At 35.6% G+C, this 19,114-nt stretch overlaps 1 protein-coding gene across 8 annotated transcripts in view; it reads right to left on the bottom strand.

The window, feature by feature from the left end:
- Positions 1-19,114, bottom strand: part of Arhgap21 (Rho GTPase activating protein 21) — a 136,874-nt gene that overhangs the window by 98,900 nt on the left and 18,860 nt on the right. For 4 of the 8 annotated variants that reach the window (XM_076832272.1, XM_076832274.1, XM_076832279.1 and 1 more), the window contains exon 1: positions 11,600-11,683. The exons of the other annotated variants lie outside the window; for them this stretch is intronic. In XM_076832272.1, the coding sequence (XP_076688387.1) occupies positions 11,600-11,683 (84 nt within the window). Of the gene's footprint in view, positions 1-11,599; positions 11,684-19,114 lie in introns of those variants that run through there. 8 annotated transcript variants of the gene reach the window in all.

Here is a 19,114-nt window from a genome sequence, read left to right as displayed (position 1 = left end):
ATTCATAATTTACAAATGTTTTTAATTGGTATATTTCTATTTAAAACATGCAAGAAACCAAACATGAATCTAATTGTCATGATAAAAACTCCACAATAGGCTTCCCAATACACTGGAAGGTATAGCCAAACCCTTTTCGTCTTTAGGTCCTAAACTCACTAGCCCCCTGAGCACATTCATTACCTTCCCCCTGTTCACAGGCCCCTGCCACATAATTCTCAAAGTTCACCACACCAACCTACCCCATTTTAGGAACTGTACTTTATAATCCCTTCTAAATGAAATGCAGGTGTTTAAACAGCCTTTCTTCCTTAATTCATCCAGGATTGTGTGAAATACTATACATTTATTTATTATGCATTTATTCATTTGTTATCTGGGCACCTACCAAGCCCTAATTAAAAGCTAGGGTCCTCAAGGGCAAGGGCTTTGTTTTGTTGATGCCAGAAAAATAACACAAAGCAGGTATGTAAAAAGCAGTATTGAAGGCTGGGGTCTTGGCTCAGTGGTAGAGCATTTGCCTCATATGTGTGAGGCACTGGGTTCAATTCTCAGCACCACATATAAATAAATAAATAAAATAAAGGTTCATCAACAACTAAAAAATTTTTGAAAAAATAAAAAGCAGTATTGAATAAATAGAAAATGAATTTAATAAAGAAACTGTTTATGTAATTATATACTTCTGTGTTCACTTGTTTAATATCTGCCTCCCTCACTAGATTATAATCCTCAAAATGGCAGACAGATATACTCACCATTCTATAGTCCATACTTCCCTAGCATAGCAACTAGGCCCAACCCAAATGGTGAATAAATATTTGTATAACAAATAGTGTACATCAATTCACCACTGAAACATCTTTTTTCCTCCTAAGCTCAGAACAAGTATGTGTTGTTAAACCCAAGTTAGGATCTCAATGTTGGGATTACTTCGAGAATTAAGTTCTTTTACTCTCCAAGCCCTAGAAATTATCATTTCCCCTACGCACACCATTACACCTAGACTCAGAATGAACAAATTTAGCAAAATATTTTATCTGATCACTATTATTAATTATAAGCTGAACATAAATCCCCTTCCATCTTATACACAAAAATGTTAACATAGCACATGTGGATTTTCTCCTTAGAACACAGGAAGGTTAATGTCTTACAGTTTGGATTTTAAGAATGTTCCCACCATTTTCTAATTGATAAAAGTAGCTTATTTTGCCTATCTTCTGTGTGAAAATAATGTAGTTTATGCTGGACACCTGCTTTCCTCCCGAGAGTCTACAATTTGTGTGCTAAGCAGAAGATACCTCAGTTAAAAATCTTTTCTTGAATAAGCTTCACTGTTACACAATGCTTCACACTACTATACTTATTTGTTGCTGGGAGGAATTAAGTACATCCTGTGTGCCTCCACTGAGAAAGGACTCGTGTGTGGTTTCCTCTGAACTTTGTCCCATCTGCTTTTTCCTTTTGCTGATTTTGCATTGTGTCTTTCACTGTAATAAATCATAGCTTAGCACTACTATATGCTGAATCTGGTAAGCCTTCTGGCAAATCCATGAACCAAAGCTTATTTGGGGAGATTCCCAACACATCTCTCAATTCTAAAATGTATTATAATCAATCACAACTATAGAAAAACAAAAGAAGAAGGCAACCATGATTCTTGCCTTCTGGCATTCATGCCTATGTGCAATCTCCTCCCCCAGAATGTGGGCTGGACCTAATGACTTACTTATAAAAATGAAATTCTATAAAAGTGATGAGATGCCACTTTCAAGGTTATATTCCAAAACACTGTGACTTTTGTCTCGCTCATATTCTCTATCTGGTTATTCTCCCTTGTTTCTTCTTATGAAAGCTGCCATGTTGTAGGCTACCCTCAGGAGAGGACAGTGGCAAAAAATTAAGAGGGCCTCCACCCAACAGCCAGTTTAAGAACAGAGGCCCTCGGCTCAACAGTCTCAGAGGATCTCAACCCTACCATCAACTACATGGGTGAGCCTGGATTTCTGACCCACAGAGAAACTGAGATAATAAATGTTAATGTTTTAGTCACTTAGCTTGAGAGTTAATCTGTTACTCAGCAACAGATAACTAACATACTCTGCCACATAAAACAACCTAAAGTCAAGATAATATCTCTATGCAACAGCTTCCAGATGATGGACATCAGGCAACAGATGACAGAGAACCCTGAAAATAGTGAAGTGAGCTAGGCTAACTGTCCTAGCTTACTGTTCCAAAAGTTCAAGCCCTTGCTTCAGGGAAAGGCAAACCAGGCAGAGAAGCCCGAGTTCCCAGGGCAGAATCCTAGAGAATAAAGAGTTCCAGAGAGAGAGAGACAGACAGACAGACAAGACAGAGACACAGAGAGAGCGCAGAAGAAGGGGAGCACTGGGAACAGGCAAGGGTTCCATACCCACAAGCCTGTGTGAAAACTAGCTAAAAGGAAAGAATCCCTGAAAGAATGAGAAGGACCAATCCTTGAAACTCACTTAGGGCCAGGAATGGTGCCTACTCCCCCACCATGAGAATGGGAAACCCTCATTAATTTATGGGGCATCAGGTAATAATGAGGCAAAATTAGCCTGAAGTTGATCTGGTCCCACCTAAAAAGGCTTAAAAACAAGACCAAACAAACAAAAAAAAAAAGGAAAAGGATTCTATCCCAAAAGAACCTAGCTAATATACACAGGTATATGAGAGAGTATGCCCAGGGGTGGTTCTGAGAATAGTAGAAAAAGGGAACAAAAAACTAGGCTAGGCACAATGATACACAGCTGAGGGAGGCAGATTGGAGGCCTGCCTGGGAGACTTAGCAAGATCCTATCTCAAATAAAATTTAAAAAAGGAAAGAGCTCGGGACATAGTTTAGAAGTAGAAAGTTCAATCCCTAATTCCAATTTAAAAAAAAAAAGACAAAAGAAAGAAAGAAAAAAAAGATAGACTACAAAGCTGAGTTAAGGTTAAGATGAGACACCCTAACATGTCACAGGATTCAATACTAAGGCAAGAGTTTGATGGAAGCTCAAATATACTACTGCAACCACTCTAAGAAACCTGAAAAACTAAGATTCCATATTAATCCATTGTGTACCATCATCCTATATATAACACCTATAAAAATTTAAATTGAGCAATTTATAGGGGTCCTACAAATTTTTTTTAAAGTTTTCATAGGTGTCCCATATATAGGACAACAGAGCATAATGGATTAAATAGATGGCAGAACTGCTAAGGTAGAGTATAGTGGAAGGGATTTAAAGACTCAAAGAATTGGACATGCTAGAGAGGGTCTCTATATATGACCCCAAAATTAACTAGTTAACAATGATCTTCCAGAGGCGTAAGAAGACACTCTATTTACCAAGGCAGCACTGGGTCCTCTGAGATGGTCAGTGTTGACTGTCCTTTTCAGGCCAATGCTGAGAGTGGAAAGCACTACTACTGACAGAACCATCTTAAGGAGCAATGAGGATGTGAGGATTACAGAACAGCAGAAGTCAAGCAGCAGCATTTACTCTTCAGAGACAGTTGAAATTCAGGAATGAATATCAAAATCAGAATGACTCCCAGGGGTCTGAAGCTAGGTAATAAAACATATTGTTTCTAGAGGCAACCCATCATTATTAGTTCTCATCTGCCTGGGGGGAAACGTCCCAGGGGAGGCAAATCACAAACTGTGCAGAGAAGCAGGGTAGTTGGAAGTTATTAGCTACTGAGAGATGTGTGAAAGGTCTTGTACAGGGGATTGTGGTGAAGGGACAAGGATGAGGTTTGGAATATGGAAAATAAAGACATGCTTTCCGGCAAAAGAAAAGTGAGGCCAGGCTTCCACTTTCTTGTTTTCCTTAGCTGTCTTTTTTTTTAATATTTATTTTTTAGTTATACTTGTCAATACCTTTATTTTATTTATTTATTTTTATGTGGGGCTGAGGATCAAACCCCAGGGCCTCACATGCGCTAGGGGCAAGCACTCTACCATTGAGCCACACACCCCCTACTTTTTGACTAACCCACACTCTCTTGTTTTCCTATGCTATTTTTTCTTCTCCCTGTTCTTATCATTCCCTTTCAGTCAGCATCTTTTGATAATCCCTAGCTTTATACTGGTTATCACTTTGATGTATGTGTTAATCCCTACTTTAAAGCCTAATAAGTTGAGCCCTATCTTCTTCTAAGGGGTGGTACAGAGAGTAAAAGTTATCACATTTAGGGGAAAGCATTCTAAGCCATTTTGCTGATAAAACAAGTAAATTATATAGGTCCTACATTTGTTTATGTTTCAATACCATTGAAAAATCAGGCATGCCAATTTTTTTAAATATTTGTTTTAGTTGTAGGTGAACACAATGACCTTTTTTTTTATTTTTATGTGGTGCTGAGGATGGAACCCAGTGCTTCATGCATGCTAGGCAAGCACTCTACCACTGAACAACAACCCCAGCCCATGCATGCCACTTTTTAACAAACCTACTATGAAGTTGTATGAAGTGAAAAATTCTCCCATTCATCTTCTGAACTGAAAGTCACTAAGAATGGTACCCCTATGTAAGCAATCATGACTAACTTTGTGCAAGATCCAGTTAAAATTTCATGCCCTATACCATAGCATACTATATATAGTATATATATAGTGTGAGTATATGTGTGTGATATAGTGTGTGTATTTGTGTGCGTGTGTGTAGCCTGCTTTCCTAAGAATTACTTTTTGTTAGAATTGGAATTAAGCCTAGAAATCATCAAATCAGTTTATACATTAAAGGAAAAAAAAAAAAAACACCCTAAAATCCAGACAATTAAGATTTGGCCAGAATCAATCAATTAAGTAGTGGCAAAACAGGAAATATATAGGTGTTTTTACTCTTAGCCCAGGACTCTTTCCACTAAACTTTGTGACTTCTTAAAAACTCTTTTTCCCAAAGTTGGGAAGAAGGTAACATTCAAAAGTTAATGTTTTTAAGTGCCTTTCTCCTTGCAGTAAAGTTCAATTCTCTGCAAGAAATCCAGACTGGCCTGCCATTCCATTCATCAACACACCATTTAGACCGTCTCCTTGAAATCTACTTTTTCCACCCCCTCAGATATTTCCACTCTGTCTTCCTTATTCATTTAAACCTGACTTCAGCCATCAAATCAGAGTTTTCAGGGAAAATGAATAGGCCAAATACGAACAACAAGGCTAGTGGGTCCTCAACATTATAGATGCAGAGGCAGCTAGCTTGGTGTTAGCCATTTTATTATGAACTAGATAAGCAAACTGCTTAGAATTCAACAATAACTACATTTCAGCTCAAAAGCAATTATGCATATTGTTAAATGTCACTAATGACACCATTTTTAAAACTTTAACACTGAACTTTTTGCTCCATGTTTATATTACTTATATCATGCTCAATAACTCAAATGTTTATGCATATATATTAGCAATGCTAAGGTTTCAGTAACAGAAGAAGCTAAGCAAGTAACTCATTAACAAATTAACATTATAAAAGGCAACTAAAACTCAGTTGTTACTAATCATTCCATAATTACTAATTTCCCTTTGTTTTCCCACTTTTCTTAGACTACTCTTTAACCTTTTCTCTTTTACAATAAAAGAGAAAACCTTCTCTCTTTTGCATGTGTCTATCATTCCAGACATTCCCACCATATCTTTCCCTTGCTCCTACTCTTACCCCTTTCAGTCTACTGTTCACTACTACTCTCTAAATTGGCCATCAATGGGGGTGAGGATACATAATTTATATAAACATATAATTAATTACATATTTACCTAGAAAATTTTTTAATATTTACTCATTTCTAACGTAGCTTTAGAACTACTAGTTTGAAAAGCTGATGACTATATATAGTATTTTAAAATACTATACTAAGTATAGAGACAGTACAGTATGGGCTTTAAGAGCAGGACTCAGAAGTTCAAACAGCTGGGTCAGCATCCTGTTATGCAACTTCTAAGCTGTGTGACTTGGGCAAATTACTTAGCCCACTTCATCAGTCTCCTCTTGTGTAGAACCGGAATGTATCAATAAAATCATCTCCACATAATTATCATAAAACACTAAAGGAGGTTAACAGTATTCACTAAATGTGACCTATTTTGAATATCTCACAAAATATTGAACTAGAGCTCCCTTGGGGCCTTTTTCATCATTGTCTTAGAGATTTAGCATGATGGGGTAAATTGTAGGTATTTTCTCCTCCTATGCTGAAGGCCAGTATTTCTGACAGCGGTAATTCTAAAGCTTTCCGTCAATAATTCCCAAGTATCACTGGTGAAATCCGCAAGTGGTCTGGTTGGGTTTCTCCTAACAATGATGAATAGACCTTTAATTCTCATGTACCCACTGTCACCTGCAAACCTTACCTGTGGAAAATTGTTTTTGCGAATACTGTATTCACCACCAGCAAGTTTTTCCCATGCTGCTTCCAGCTGATATCACCTACCTATCTCCTGTCCACAGAGAAAGGAAGAACACAAGGAGCTGAGAAGAGAGGACTACAGAATCACATCCATGAAGCTACCCAAAGGCCATCCTGGAGATCAAGTTAAGGGAAAAGCTCAAAACCTTCAGGGTCCTTAGCCTTAAGTCATTTTAGGCTCCTAACTGATTAAAATAACAATAATTAAACACTCTCGCTGTTGACAATGAAATATTGTAAAACATCAAAAGTTGAGATCTTTTTCTATGTGTTCAAGTATTCTGGATTAAGTTGAGTTCTTCTGCTGAGAGCCATAGCCAAGTAGGAATGACACATGGCATTTTTGTCATGGCATTTTGGGCATGGCATTTTTGGTTGAAAGGTGATGCCAGCAAGTCATTGAGATGATTATGATTAAGTTAAGATATGCATTCAATTGGAGATTAGACCCCTGCTGTCCGCCTTGGCCTGCTACTTTGGAGCTCTCAAGGGACTCCCAGAGAGTTCCCATTGGTTGGGGAAGTGCGGTAGGAGGGAATTCTGGAGGAAGGATTTCCTGTTGGAGTAGTGTGTCCCGGGAGAAGGCCGCATGTGTGGCATTCACGGGAGTTTTGGAAATAAAGTTTGTTCCTGCTTGAGTGGCTCGTGATTTTGTGCCCAGCCGGACTGAGGCACTCTTCTCCAGTTACTGGGAAAAAGAGAAAGAGATAGAATAGGAGGAGAAAAATTTGGCCACTTAAAAAAGTTTTTCTATAAATATAATTTGTAAATAATATGGTAAGTGATAACAACATAATACTTTTATGTTTACCTTAATTTTTAAATTAAAGTTATAATGTAAAGTAATATTTAAATAAGAAGTAAACTTAAGTATCTCCTTTAACCTTTTTTTTTTTTAATAGAAAATAAGAACCTTTAAAACTCTTTCCATTTTTGAAGGCCAAGCTTTAATATGCAGTACAGACAACTGTGGATCTGGTTAAAATGCAGTTGTGATTATGAAAGTCTGGGGTGGGACCTGAAAGTCTGCATATCTTAGAGGCTCCCAAGTATGCATGTAATGCTGTTCCCCAGATCACACAAAGAATAGCAAGAAAAAACTTTTCCCTAAATGTCAAAAGCCTACTCCCAACTTCCTAACTTTTGAATTTAATGCCTCCTTCCACTGGTATTAGAAGCAAGAGCATTTTAACAGCTCTCAGTAACAGATAATAACTCTCTCTTAACAAAAAAAAAGAAGGGGAAAAAATAGTTTGTAGAAGGAAACTCATCGTTATTAGGATCATAAGAACAACAAAGTCTATGAAGAAGCTCTTTCAATTTTCCATGTGGTTTCCCTACAAAAGAAAAGCAGAAATGAACTTATACAGAATGACCATTTCTGTTAAATAAAAATTTCCAATCATTTTACTACCTTCTTTAAAAGAAAGAAAATGATGGTACAGTTATTTTTCCATTCTTAACATTTTAAAACAAACTTGAACAAAACTCTTTTCTGAAAAGGGGACATGTGAATAAAAAACAGAAGAAAGTGAGGAAGCATGCCAACCCGAGATCTGGGAGGACAGTGTTTCAAGAGGGAAAGTGCAAAGGCCCTGAGACTGCAACAAGGAGGCCAGTGTGTTGAAGAATGAGTAGGGGAAACATAAGTGTCCACAAGGTAAGGGAGATAAGGAAGGAAGGCCCTTGGCTTTTATGCAAGTGATACTGGCAGTCTTTCTCTTTGGGGGGGGGGGGGGGGGAGCGCTCTGAGTAGAATAACTTGCTCTAATATTTAAAGGATTACACTGGCTGCTAAACTGAAAATAGACTTTAGGCTGTTACATATAGAAATATACACAAAGAATGGTAATGCAATGGCCCCCAGTATTCCTTATGAGTTCTTTTTACATATGGCTACTATACACACATAGAAACAACTGTCATTTGAATCTGAAAGAAAACCAAGGACTGGTGTGATGGGATAAATTATACATATGAAACATTGATGCTCAATTTCTCGTATCTAACTCCACTCCCAACTTTCAGCACTAGCTCTAAATACTGGTAAGAACATTTGAAATTCCTCAGCACCACATAAAAATAAATAAATAAAATAAATATAATGTGTCCAACTACAACTAAAAAAAAATTGAAAAATTTAAAGAATAAAAAATTTTATCACTCTGACCCAGTAATTTCATTTGGGACAATATCCAGTGCAAATAATCATAAAGAGGAAACAAATTTCACCACAAAAAGATCTCCACTTTATAAAAGCAAAACACAAAAAAAGCAAAACTAGACAATTTAAATATCCAACAACTATGTGATTAAAATATGAAAATCTTCTCAATTATGTAACCAATAAAAATGACTGCCTCAAAACTGGAAGAATGTTCATAATACGATTTTTATATTTGTAAAATACAAACACAAAAACTAGAAAATATAAAAGTACCAAGACAAAACTAGAAGTATACACGTTAAAATATTAACAGGAGTCATATTTGAAAGACTAAATTATGTAAACTAATTTTAATTTATATTTTCTAATGTTTACAAGTGATCAAGCATTTCATTTACAATTTTAACATTATTTTTATTTCTAATATACATCTCATATAACATCACTTCTCTACATACTATATCAATCTAGAATATGGTAATAATAATTTGTAAACATATACCAAGCACCTAGTATACCAGACATTGTGCTAAATGCTGACTCCTGGCTATCTCACTTTAATCTTCACAGTAATCCCTAATGGCAGTCCTATCAGAGATGAGGAAGCAATGCTCCAGTCACACAGCCACCACAGAGCTAGGGTCATCTCTGGGCCCTGAATTTAGTTCTTAGGCACTAAAATGTGCACTCAACTATAGCACTATCCTGCCTCCCTACAACAATGTAATAAGTAAGGTAACCTTGATCAGAGTCCTCAGCATACCATACTGATAAGCATTCTCAGTATGGTAGCACTCTCATACTTCCCTTATCATTTCATTTATTTCCTTCAGTCTGCCTCCCTCTTTCCTCATCCACCTTTTTATTTACTCCTTTTCCTTCTCTCCCATACTTCATTCCTACCTATACCATCAGCTTTTAACTAGCAGCATTCTTGGGCATTGATTAGTTTCACTGGTGAAACTCAAAGGAATCAACTGCTATTATAAGTCTTATTATAAATCGGAAATTATACACTGGAAGCCTAGACCACGCCTGACTATCAGATGTGTTTTGCTTTAGGGCCTACTATTTTGAATTAGTCTTCACTTAAAAATTAAGACAAGTTCACATAAAAATCCAAAATTTTAGCTTTATACACACACACACACACACACACACACACACACACACACACACATATGACAACAGAGGTGAAACTGGACTTTTCTCCTAAAGATTAATCTCCCATTATCTGCAGTCCCCACCAGCCCCTAATCTATGACAACTGACTTTTTTCAAGTTTCTTTTTTATGATCCCCAATATCTACAATATCCTCTCCGATATCTAGTCCAAAAGGTACTGAATTTATGACCCCCAAATAATTTTAAGTAGTGACACCAAAGTCCTGGGACATACTGTCACATGATATTTTTACTTTCTGCTAAGTTCTGCAAATTCTTCTGAAAGATGCTAAGAGCTAAAAGGCCTAATGTCAGATCTAAACCACACGGAAGGCAGCAATAGCAATCATGGCAAAACCCCAAGCAAAGGCATATCCCAAAGCACTTGCTATTAGCTGGCTCACTGGATCAATTCATCTCTTGGATCCACTGAAACTCATATATTCCTTTAGCATTAGCCAGAATGAGGAAGGGTTTAGTAGAAAGTTTTCTGATGAGGAGACTAATGAGCTTAGTAATAGCTACAAAGCAGTTACAAAACATACAAAAATTTTGTTGTTGTTGTTTCAGCTCTGTTGGAATTCTGATATATGCATTTTTAATTGTAAGAGTAACTGCAGTATCTACCTTTTTTATTGTCTTAGTAGCTATTCAAAAATCCATAGTTTTACAGTAATGTAAATCCATTAGGGAGAAGACTATATATTAAATAAAGTGCACTAAAGGATCAATCTTACACTGGAAGAAATATAGACCCAATGATCTTCTCCATCTCTAATTTCCCCAGGCTCAACTATGAAACTTATTTTTAACAATTCCAGAACAGAAAGAATAAGACATACAGAAAACTTTCAGAGAGCCAAAGGTCCACTTGGAACTAATTTCAAGTCTCATATACTAAGAAGTTTGTCATGGCTGTGGAAGAACTGACAATGGGGGAAGAAGCAAAGTGTGGGTTCATATGTTTCATTTATCATTCATTGCTTTGAATAATATTTTAAAATTAAGTTTTTATTCTAAATTTCAAAAAATACAATGTTTTTAATAAGGAAGATAATGCCCACAAAATGGTTAATAACCCATGAAGGAACTAATTCATAATTTTAAAATATTCAATATTGAGAGGAACAAAAGCTATCATCCATGTTTCTTTGTATTATATAAGAAAGGCTATTATGCTAAATATGTACAATATTATTTGTGAATTACAAAGGCAGTATGCTCCTGATAACAACATTGAAAAGAGAAATATGGGTTTTGCTCCTTAGAGAAGAACACTCAAAAAACAGATACCTATTGTAAAAATATACCCAGCAAATTTTCTTCATTGCAAAGTAAGTATTTTCTCAAAAGCTTGGCTAATAACAGAAAAAGTTCAAAAAAGAACTTCAGTATGATCCCATTGTGAAAGAAATCAAGAACCATTTTTTTCATTATAAATGAAAAGCCAGATAAAAAACAAGATATTCCAAAATCTTGCCTACTGTCTTATAAACAAAATATTAAACACTTCCAAAGATATTAGCATTTTTGCAATTGTATTACTTTATTATTTGCTAGTTTTATTATGTAAGTAATTTATTCCAACTCCCTTCCCCCACAACTTAACACTCTACAAACAGTCTCATCTGTGCTACTTCAGTTAATTCTTTTAGAGTAATTCAGATCATTAGATTTATATTATGGCATGTTAAGGAAGCATTCCAACAAAAAGTAGTAGTTTAAAAGGTTACATTTGTACTGTTACAAGAAGAATGCTTTCTTAGCTAGCATTTTCACTTTGCTCTATACATTACAGCAGTTTTAAATTCAAAAGCAAAATCACATATTTATTAAACAAACCTGATCACTCCATGCACAATACAGATTGCACAATAAACTCCAATTATGGTTGATCATGCAGTCTAGAAGCCTGAATTGGGCCATGACTGCCTATAGTGCAGTCTTCCTCTTCTCTGACTCAGCTTTTGTCAGCACAGCAGCCTGCCACCAGAGCTCTGCAGTGATGTGATCTGCACATAGGCTCTTTCCCCTCCCTTTCCTGTCTAAACCACTACAGCTAACTGGCAGAACTACATCATCTTCCCAATCACTGGTACACTTGAATTATTTACATTTGAAGAAAAGCCTTTCTCATAAGTCTTATCCAAGAATTAAAACTATTTAGTTTTTAGAAAATTGTCACTTTTTCTTCTTTTTAGGTATCACAGGCTAGCATTTATTTATTCAATGAAAACACAACTTGGAAAAGTGACATAATCAATCATGGGAACTATGTTCCACAATGAAAAATTCTGACACAAGCCTGTGGCACCATCAACAACCCTTACTCCTACTCAATCCAAGGGTACCAAAGAATACTCAGTCCTTTCTTAATCTCTCAATAGCATCTCACATTGCTAATAGTTCCTTTAATGTTCCTGTCCTGAATACCATATTATCACTCTCTTTTTTGTCTTATTTCTTTAATTCTTTTGTCTTCTTTACAAGAGGCAGTGTAGGTCCTAGTAAGACTCCACTGTCTCAATAACCACCTACTACATGTAGGACAAGGAGCTAATGACCTTACCTTTGAACTTCAAATCATTCATTCATAAAATAGGAATAGTAACACTTGCCCTCATGGAAGTTTTTTTGTTGTTGCTGTATGAAATAAAAGACAGTTATCTAACAGACACCTGATAAATTATTCTTATCAATATTCTTAAGACTGGCTTCCCTTATCTAAATTAGAATTCTCTCCTTGACCCACTTTCTCCTTTCTTATACTATACCTAGATGAGGTCATCCTCCAGAATTGATTTTAACTATGTATTACTTCCAAACCTCTTTTCAGTGCTACCCATTATCCCAAGACCCAAATTTGTATGACTAAGCTCTTGCTAATAATCACACACACCTAAACACCTTATATTACACGTCCAAAACCAAACTCATTATCTTCCCTCTCACAACCTCACCTACCACTGTAATCCCCTAATCTGCATGATGACAGCACAACTCATCCCCTTGGTCACCAAAACAGAGAAACTAGAGTCTTCCCAGACTCTCTTTCCTTTCTTCTCGTATCCAGCTACCAAATCCTGTCACTTCTCCTAAAATACACATTGAACTGTCACTTTTCTATTCTTCTACCATGACCTGAATTCAGATCTCCATCAACTTTCTCCTGGACTATTAGGAGTCTCTAGTTGGTCCCCCAACCATCCCATCTCACTCCTTTCTGGAATCTTTCCTATCCGGCATTTATATATAAATTTACACTTGATCTTAGCCAAAAGGCTGAAAAGCAATGTATATATAAATTTAAACCTAAAGCCAATCATCTGACTCACCCTGCCTAAATCCGTTTCCTTGCTCCTTTCTGCCTGCACAGCAGGGCTTCTCCAAGTACATTCCCACTTGTTCCAAAGGATGAAGAATATGAATTAGAGTTAGATGAAAAAGGTCAGCAGTGGCCAAATAACTTTGAAAAAATTCAGGTTAAACATAAGAGAAATAAAATTGCAAGGCTGCTCAAAGTATAAATATGAAAATCAAATTCAAGGTCTTCAAAATCTGAAAACTGAGGTTCCTAAAAAGAAATAATTTCTAATTAGCTCTTCTTGAAATCACCTGTCCCTTCATTGGTGGTGTCCCCTGAGATTCTGACCTTGACCTCCTTCCATCCTCATCTCACTCAATAAGCCAAAATTATAATTATGGTAGATGTTGACCAACTTGACCTTGCCTAATAAACAAAAATTCTTGATTCCCTCTGTATGAGTTCTGTCTGGTCACAATGCCAGCTCAACTCTTATATATGGGAAAACACTCTAGCCACTCATTTCTGCTCCCATCAAGTGACAGTCAAGTTTAACACAAGTCAGTTGTATTTAAGCACAAAGCTCCTTTTTTGTGCATTTTGTGTTACTATAATTATAGAAGATAATGGAAACTGATGAAATGTGAACAAAAATGAGAGTTGCTCTTTCTATAAAAACTAACTTGAATATTTTGGAAAGACTCAGTAAAGGCTGTTATTCTCTTCTATATTTTTCCCTTCCCTTGGTTTCATCCTTTTTTGTCTCCAATGAGAGAAATTCTCCCTGGGTATAGCTACATTCAACTGTTGCATATTCCAAAACTAAGTATGTTCTTTCTGCCAGGACATTCTTCTCTTTTTACCCTGCTAACTTGTTCTGGAACTGCTTGAACACAATCTTCCCAGAAAACTTTCTCTGTGTCCTACACTATATGAGCTCTTTTTATTGTATGTTTTCATAGCTCCATGCACATCTAAAATCTTATTCCATTGTTTGCACTATTATCCATGTATACCATGAAGGCAGGGACCAGACCATATATGTATTTCTTTACTGCTGTATCCTCACTTAAAAGGTACACAACAAATACTTGTTGGATAAGTTAATAAATGTGGGAGGGCAATTCTAAATATAATAGAAATCTTTGGCCCTGAAAGTATCAAACATGAATCATTTTAAGAGAATAATTTTTATCTTGGGAACAAAGAGGTCATTATACTAGTTGTGGGCAAAACACAAATTGCTTTCCTCCTTAAATAACTGCACAATATAGCAGTTACAGCAGATGAGATTGCAGCAAAGTCCCTAACTACCTACACTGACACTATATCATCCCCACCCTAAGATTCTTAAAAAATCTGGGGGTGGGGGCTGGGGATGTGGCTCAAGTGGTAGCATGCTTGCCTGGCATGCATGCGGCCCAGGTTCGATCCTCAGCACCACATACAAACAAAGATGTTGTGTCCGCCGAAAACTAAAAAATAAATATTAAAAAAAAAAATTCTCTCTATCTTTAAAAAAAAAAAAAAAATCTGGGGGTGGGGAGGAAAGGATTCCAGGCATCTGATTTTCACCAGTTCTCAGGTAATTCTGGTAGACCTTACTAGTTAAGATTCAGTAAACAAAACTTCATATCAAAAAAAACAAAACAAAATGTCAAGGACTAGTGGCCTAATGAGATCAAGATTTTACAAATCATTCCTAAACACACCGTATGATTTTTACACTTTCATGGTTCCCATGGGGAACATCTCCATCTGAAAAATCCTTTAGAAAACTTATGAAGGAAAAATTTAAATGACTATCCAACTCTTCCTTATTTAAAAGTGATATGGAAATCTCCCCTAAATTCTCTCCTCCCCAGAAAAAAGAAAATGTAGACAGAGAGCAAGCCAAAAAAATAGAATATCACACGGGCAATATTAACAACAAAACTTAAGTTGACAGGCTGCGGGTATAGCTCAGTTGGTAGAGTGCGAGACTCGCATGCACTAGGCCCTGGGTTCAATTCCCAGGACTACAAAAAAAAAAAAAAAAAAAAACTAAGTTGAAAAGGTATCCCTATGAATCCCCAAATAAAAGTGAGGACAGACAAACCACTAATAACAACAAATTTTATACAACATCAGAATCTGCAGAGAAAAAGTCAAAGGGAAATAGCAGGGCATGTAACTGAACAGACTGCCCATAATGCATCAACCCTGAATAAAAGATACGTTCATCTGGAACCAAAGAATGGAACCAAAGAATGGACCTTATTTAGGAAAAGGGTCTTGTAGATATAATTAAGGTAAGGATCTTGAGATCATTCTGAATTACCTAGATGGGACAATGACGTGTGACCTTACAAAAAAAGGCAGAGGAAGACTGAACATCAGGTAAAGAAGGCCACATGAAGACAAAGGTAGAGACTAGAGTTATGCTGCCACAGACTAAGAAATACCTGGAGCTACCAAAAGTGTAAGAGAATACGATTTCTGTTGTTTTAGGCCAACAAGTTTATGTAATTTATTACGGTAGGCCCAAACAGCCAAGCGGTATTCACTGGAAAGAACAATAGCCAATATGGGAGAAACAACTAAAACTAGGATAGTTTTACCCACTCGACAGGAGGTGTATAAATATGAATCTATGGTCATGTCTGAAGGAGACAGAGTTAGTTAGAAAATCCAAACTCAAGACTACAAAATGGGAGAAGCAAATCTCCTTCCCAAGAAAAAACTGCATATTTGAGGAGACACTACTAGAAACAAAACTCAAACTGAGTAGTAAAGGTTAAAAAAACATTTTAAATATATCTATATCTATCTATCTATATCTATATCTATATCTATATCTATATCTATATCTATATATATATATATGAAAGAACATAATTATTTTGCAATTGCACAAACTCAAAAATGAGCTGATGGAACTCAGGAAAGAAATCAGAAGAAATTAATTCAGAAATAAAAACTAAACTAGAAGAGATACAGGTGAATGTAACAAATACTTAAGATAGACAAGGAGATTTCCATATGTGTACAAGAGAATCCCTTAAGAAGAAAACCAAACAGTCAAGCAGAAAATAGAACAGATACTAAAATGTACATTGAAGGGAACTAAGGATACCTGAGACTATGAACCCAAAATGATCATCATGAAGATATAATCTAGCAAAATTGCATACTTGAAAGACCAAAAAATAAATAAATAAATAAATCCTTTATGTGTCTAAGCAGAAACACCAAGTGATTTATCATGGAAATAAAAATTAGATGACCATCAGAGTTTTAAACAGCAAAAAAATTTTTTTAAACAACAAAATGCAGCATCATACTGAAGACATCACAAGGAAGAAAACGTGATCAAGGATAACGTGCCCAGCCAAACACTTCCAGTTACAAAGGTCACAGACAAACTTATCTACTTGTGACAACTCTAGGAATTTTGTGTCCATTCCTCCTCCTAACGAATCTATCACAGAATGAGCTCCAGATCATCTACATGGATATACAAACATGGGCATAAGATCTAGAGCATTAAATATAGCTATCTTTACCAAAAGTAAAAGGGTTAAAAGAGAGAGAATAGCCAGGCAAGCACAGTGGCGCACACCTGTAATTCCAGCAGCTCAGGAAGCAGGAGGATCACAAGTTCAAAGCCAACTAGAAGCTTAATAAAGCCCTCAGCAACTTGGCAAGACTCTGTCTCAAAACAAAAAATAAAAAAGGCTTGGGAAGTGGCTTAGTAGTTATGCATCTCCGAGCTCAATCCCTGGTACCAGAAAAAAGAGGGGGTTAAAAATGAGAGAGTATATACATAATGCCTATATAGTTTGATAAAGCAGATATAGTACAACTTAATAAGAAAATGGGGAAAGCCCAGGAAAGAAATATAACTGTTTTCAGTAATCATATTGATAGGGTACTACTTTTGCACTATTTTTCTAGATTGTTGTGTGTGATATTTGGAATAAAATCACATGAGTAATTTGGCAATATATATACTAATGCCTCATTTTGTCCTCATTTTTAATGTGGAAGGATAAAGAACCAGATCTAATGCCAAAAAATAAAAACTTCTAGTCCTGAATTTGAAAGGAAATATCATTATGACTCATTATCTCAAAAACAAATTAACATGACAAAAAAAGACCCACAGTATATCAGTAATACTATAACAATATAATAATTTCCCACTTTTGATAATTATACTATTATTATATAAGACATTTATGTTATGGAATTCTAGGTAAAGGATATAAGGAAACTCTCAGTACTATTTTTCAGCTTTTATGTGAATTCAAAGTTGTTTCAAAATAAAAAGTCAAACTCCATGTGTGTGTATGGGTGTGTGGGTATGTGTGTGTGTAAAGACCTACAGTCAAGTGTAACTCAGTAGCAATGAGCATCCCTAGCAACCACACATGGTCTTGAAATATCATTCCCACTGGAAGAGGATGGCTGATTCTAGGTACTGGAGTGAAAAACTACATAAAAGATGAACTAGAAAATCATACCAGATAATTAGGAAGCTACCAAAGACAATGAGCTCATGTCTAAAAGGATTCAGGAACAAAATAAAAAAAGTCCACTGGCCAAAAATGGGACAACTTCAAGGTACAATGACCTTTGAAATACATGACATACATTTGCATCTACCAGACAGGTATAGATAAATTAATAGACACGAACACACAAACTTTGAAAGGTGATTAAAAAACCAATTCATTTTCACAAATAAAGGGAAAGAAGCAAAAATATTATAAATTTTTCATACAATTACAAGATTTTTTAGAAAATACAGTCTATACTTCACAAAAAGTAATTAATCTATAACACCACATTGATGCTTTTAAATTTCAAACAGCTCTGAAAGTGAAAATATCTCTTGTAACTCACTAACAGAAAAACCTGACCTGCTCATGGTAAGCCTTTCCAAGCCTACAGAATAAATAGTCATACATTTCCTACAGGGTAAATAGTCATACATTTCACAGCAGCTACTTCTGATAGCTGAATGCTGTCCTAGAACCTGCATCATCTTACATTTCTAAAATGTGAAAACTCATGAATTCTGAAATACCCAACCCTTTTAGATAAGAGATTACAGATCTATACAAACAACACTACAAATAAGGGTAACTAGACAGAGTTTAGAAGAACAGAAAGCATGTAGGAAGAAATCCATAGAAAGCAAGACCATCTACCTTAAGACTGGAAAAATACTTTCTACTTGGGATTAATAAGGTCAGAAAAGCTTACAAACCAAGTAATACTTTGAAGGAAGTGTGGACTTACATAAATGACAAGACATGGGAAAGGTATTTCATACAGAAGGAACATGAACAGACATGAAAAGACTTCAGACTTCTCATAATCCAGAGTACTATGGATACATCATTTCCAGCAAGAGATGAGGTTGGAAAATAAGACAATAAGTGAAATAATTCTATGTACCTTAACTCCTGTTACAGTAGGTCAGCTTTAAATGTACCATAGGTTTTCATCAAGAATATGGTCAATTTACAACTGTCAAGAAATGATATTCAGAAGATCTGTGTAATCTTGAAGTTAACTCTGAACCCCAGTTTCCATAATTTAAAAATGCATACAATAGTACATACCTTGCAGAGTTGTTGTGAAGATTAACTGTGGTAAATAAGATTCTTAATGAGTTAAAATGTTCTTCTTTAATAACTGTAAAATTATCTAAAATCTACTTTCTCTCATTGTGTATTTCCAGAAAACAGACATTACAGTTTAGCACTTACAAAGTAGTGAACAGTACTTTAACAATAAATAAATATTAAGGCTAATTAATGTCAATAACATAAATGTCTAACATGCAACAGAAATAAAAAATATTAAAAGTTGCAAAACATTCAAAATCAAAGACAAATGATGGAATTACTTACTGTATAACAAATATCAAAAGGACTACTAATAACTTTTTCCTGATTTGTATATTTATAGACTAAGAAAAATAAGAGTAAGAAACTATCTGGCTCTTAACAACTACACTACTCTGTGCAAAAACTCTCTGATCTCTAGCTATTGGGAATCTA

This window comes from Callospermophilus lateralis, chromosome 13 (genome assembly GCF_048772815.1).
Source record: "Callospermophilus lateralis isolate mCalLat2 chromosome 13, mCalLat2.hap1, whole genome shotgun sequence".
Taxonomy (NCBI): Eukaryota; Metazoa; Chordata; class Mammalia; order Rodentia; family Sciuridae; genus Callospermophilus; species Callospermophilus lateralis.
The sequence above is the reverse complement of the archived record's forward strand: the minus strand, read 5'-3'. Positions and strand labels throughout refer to the sequence as shown.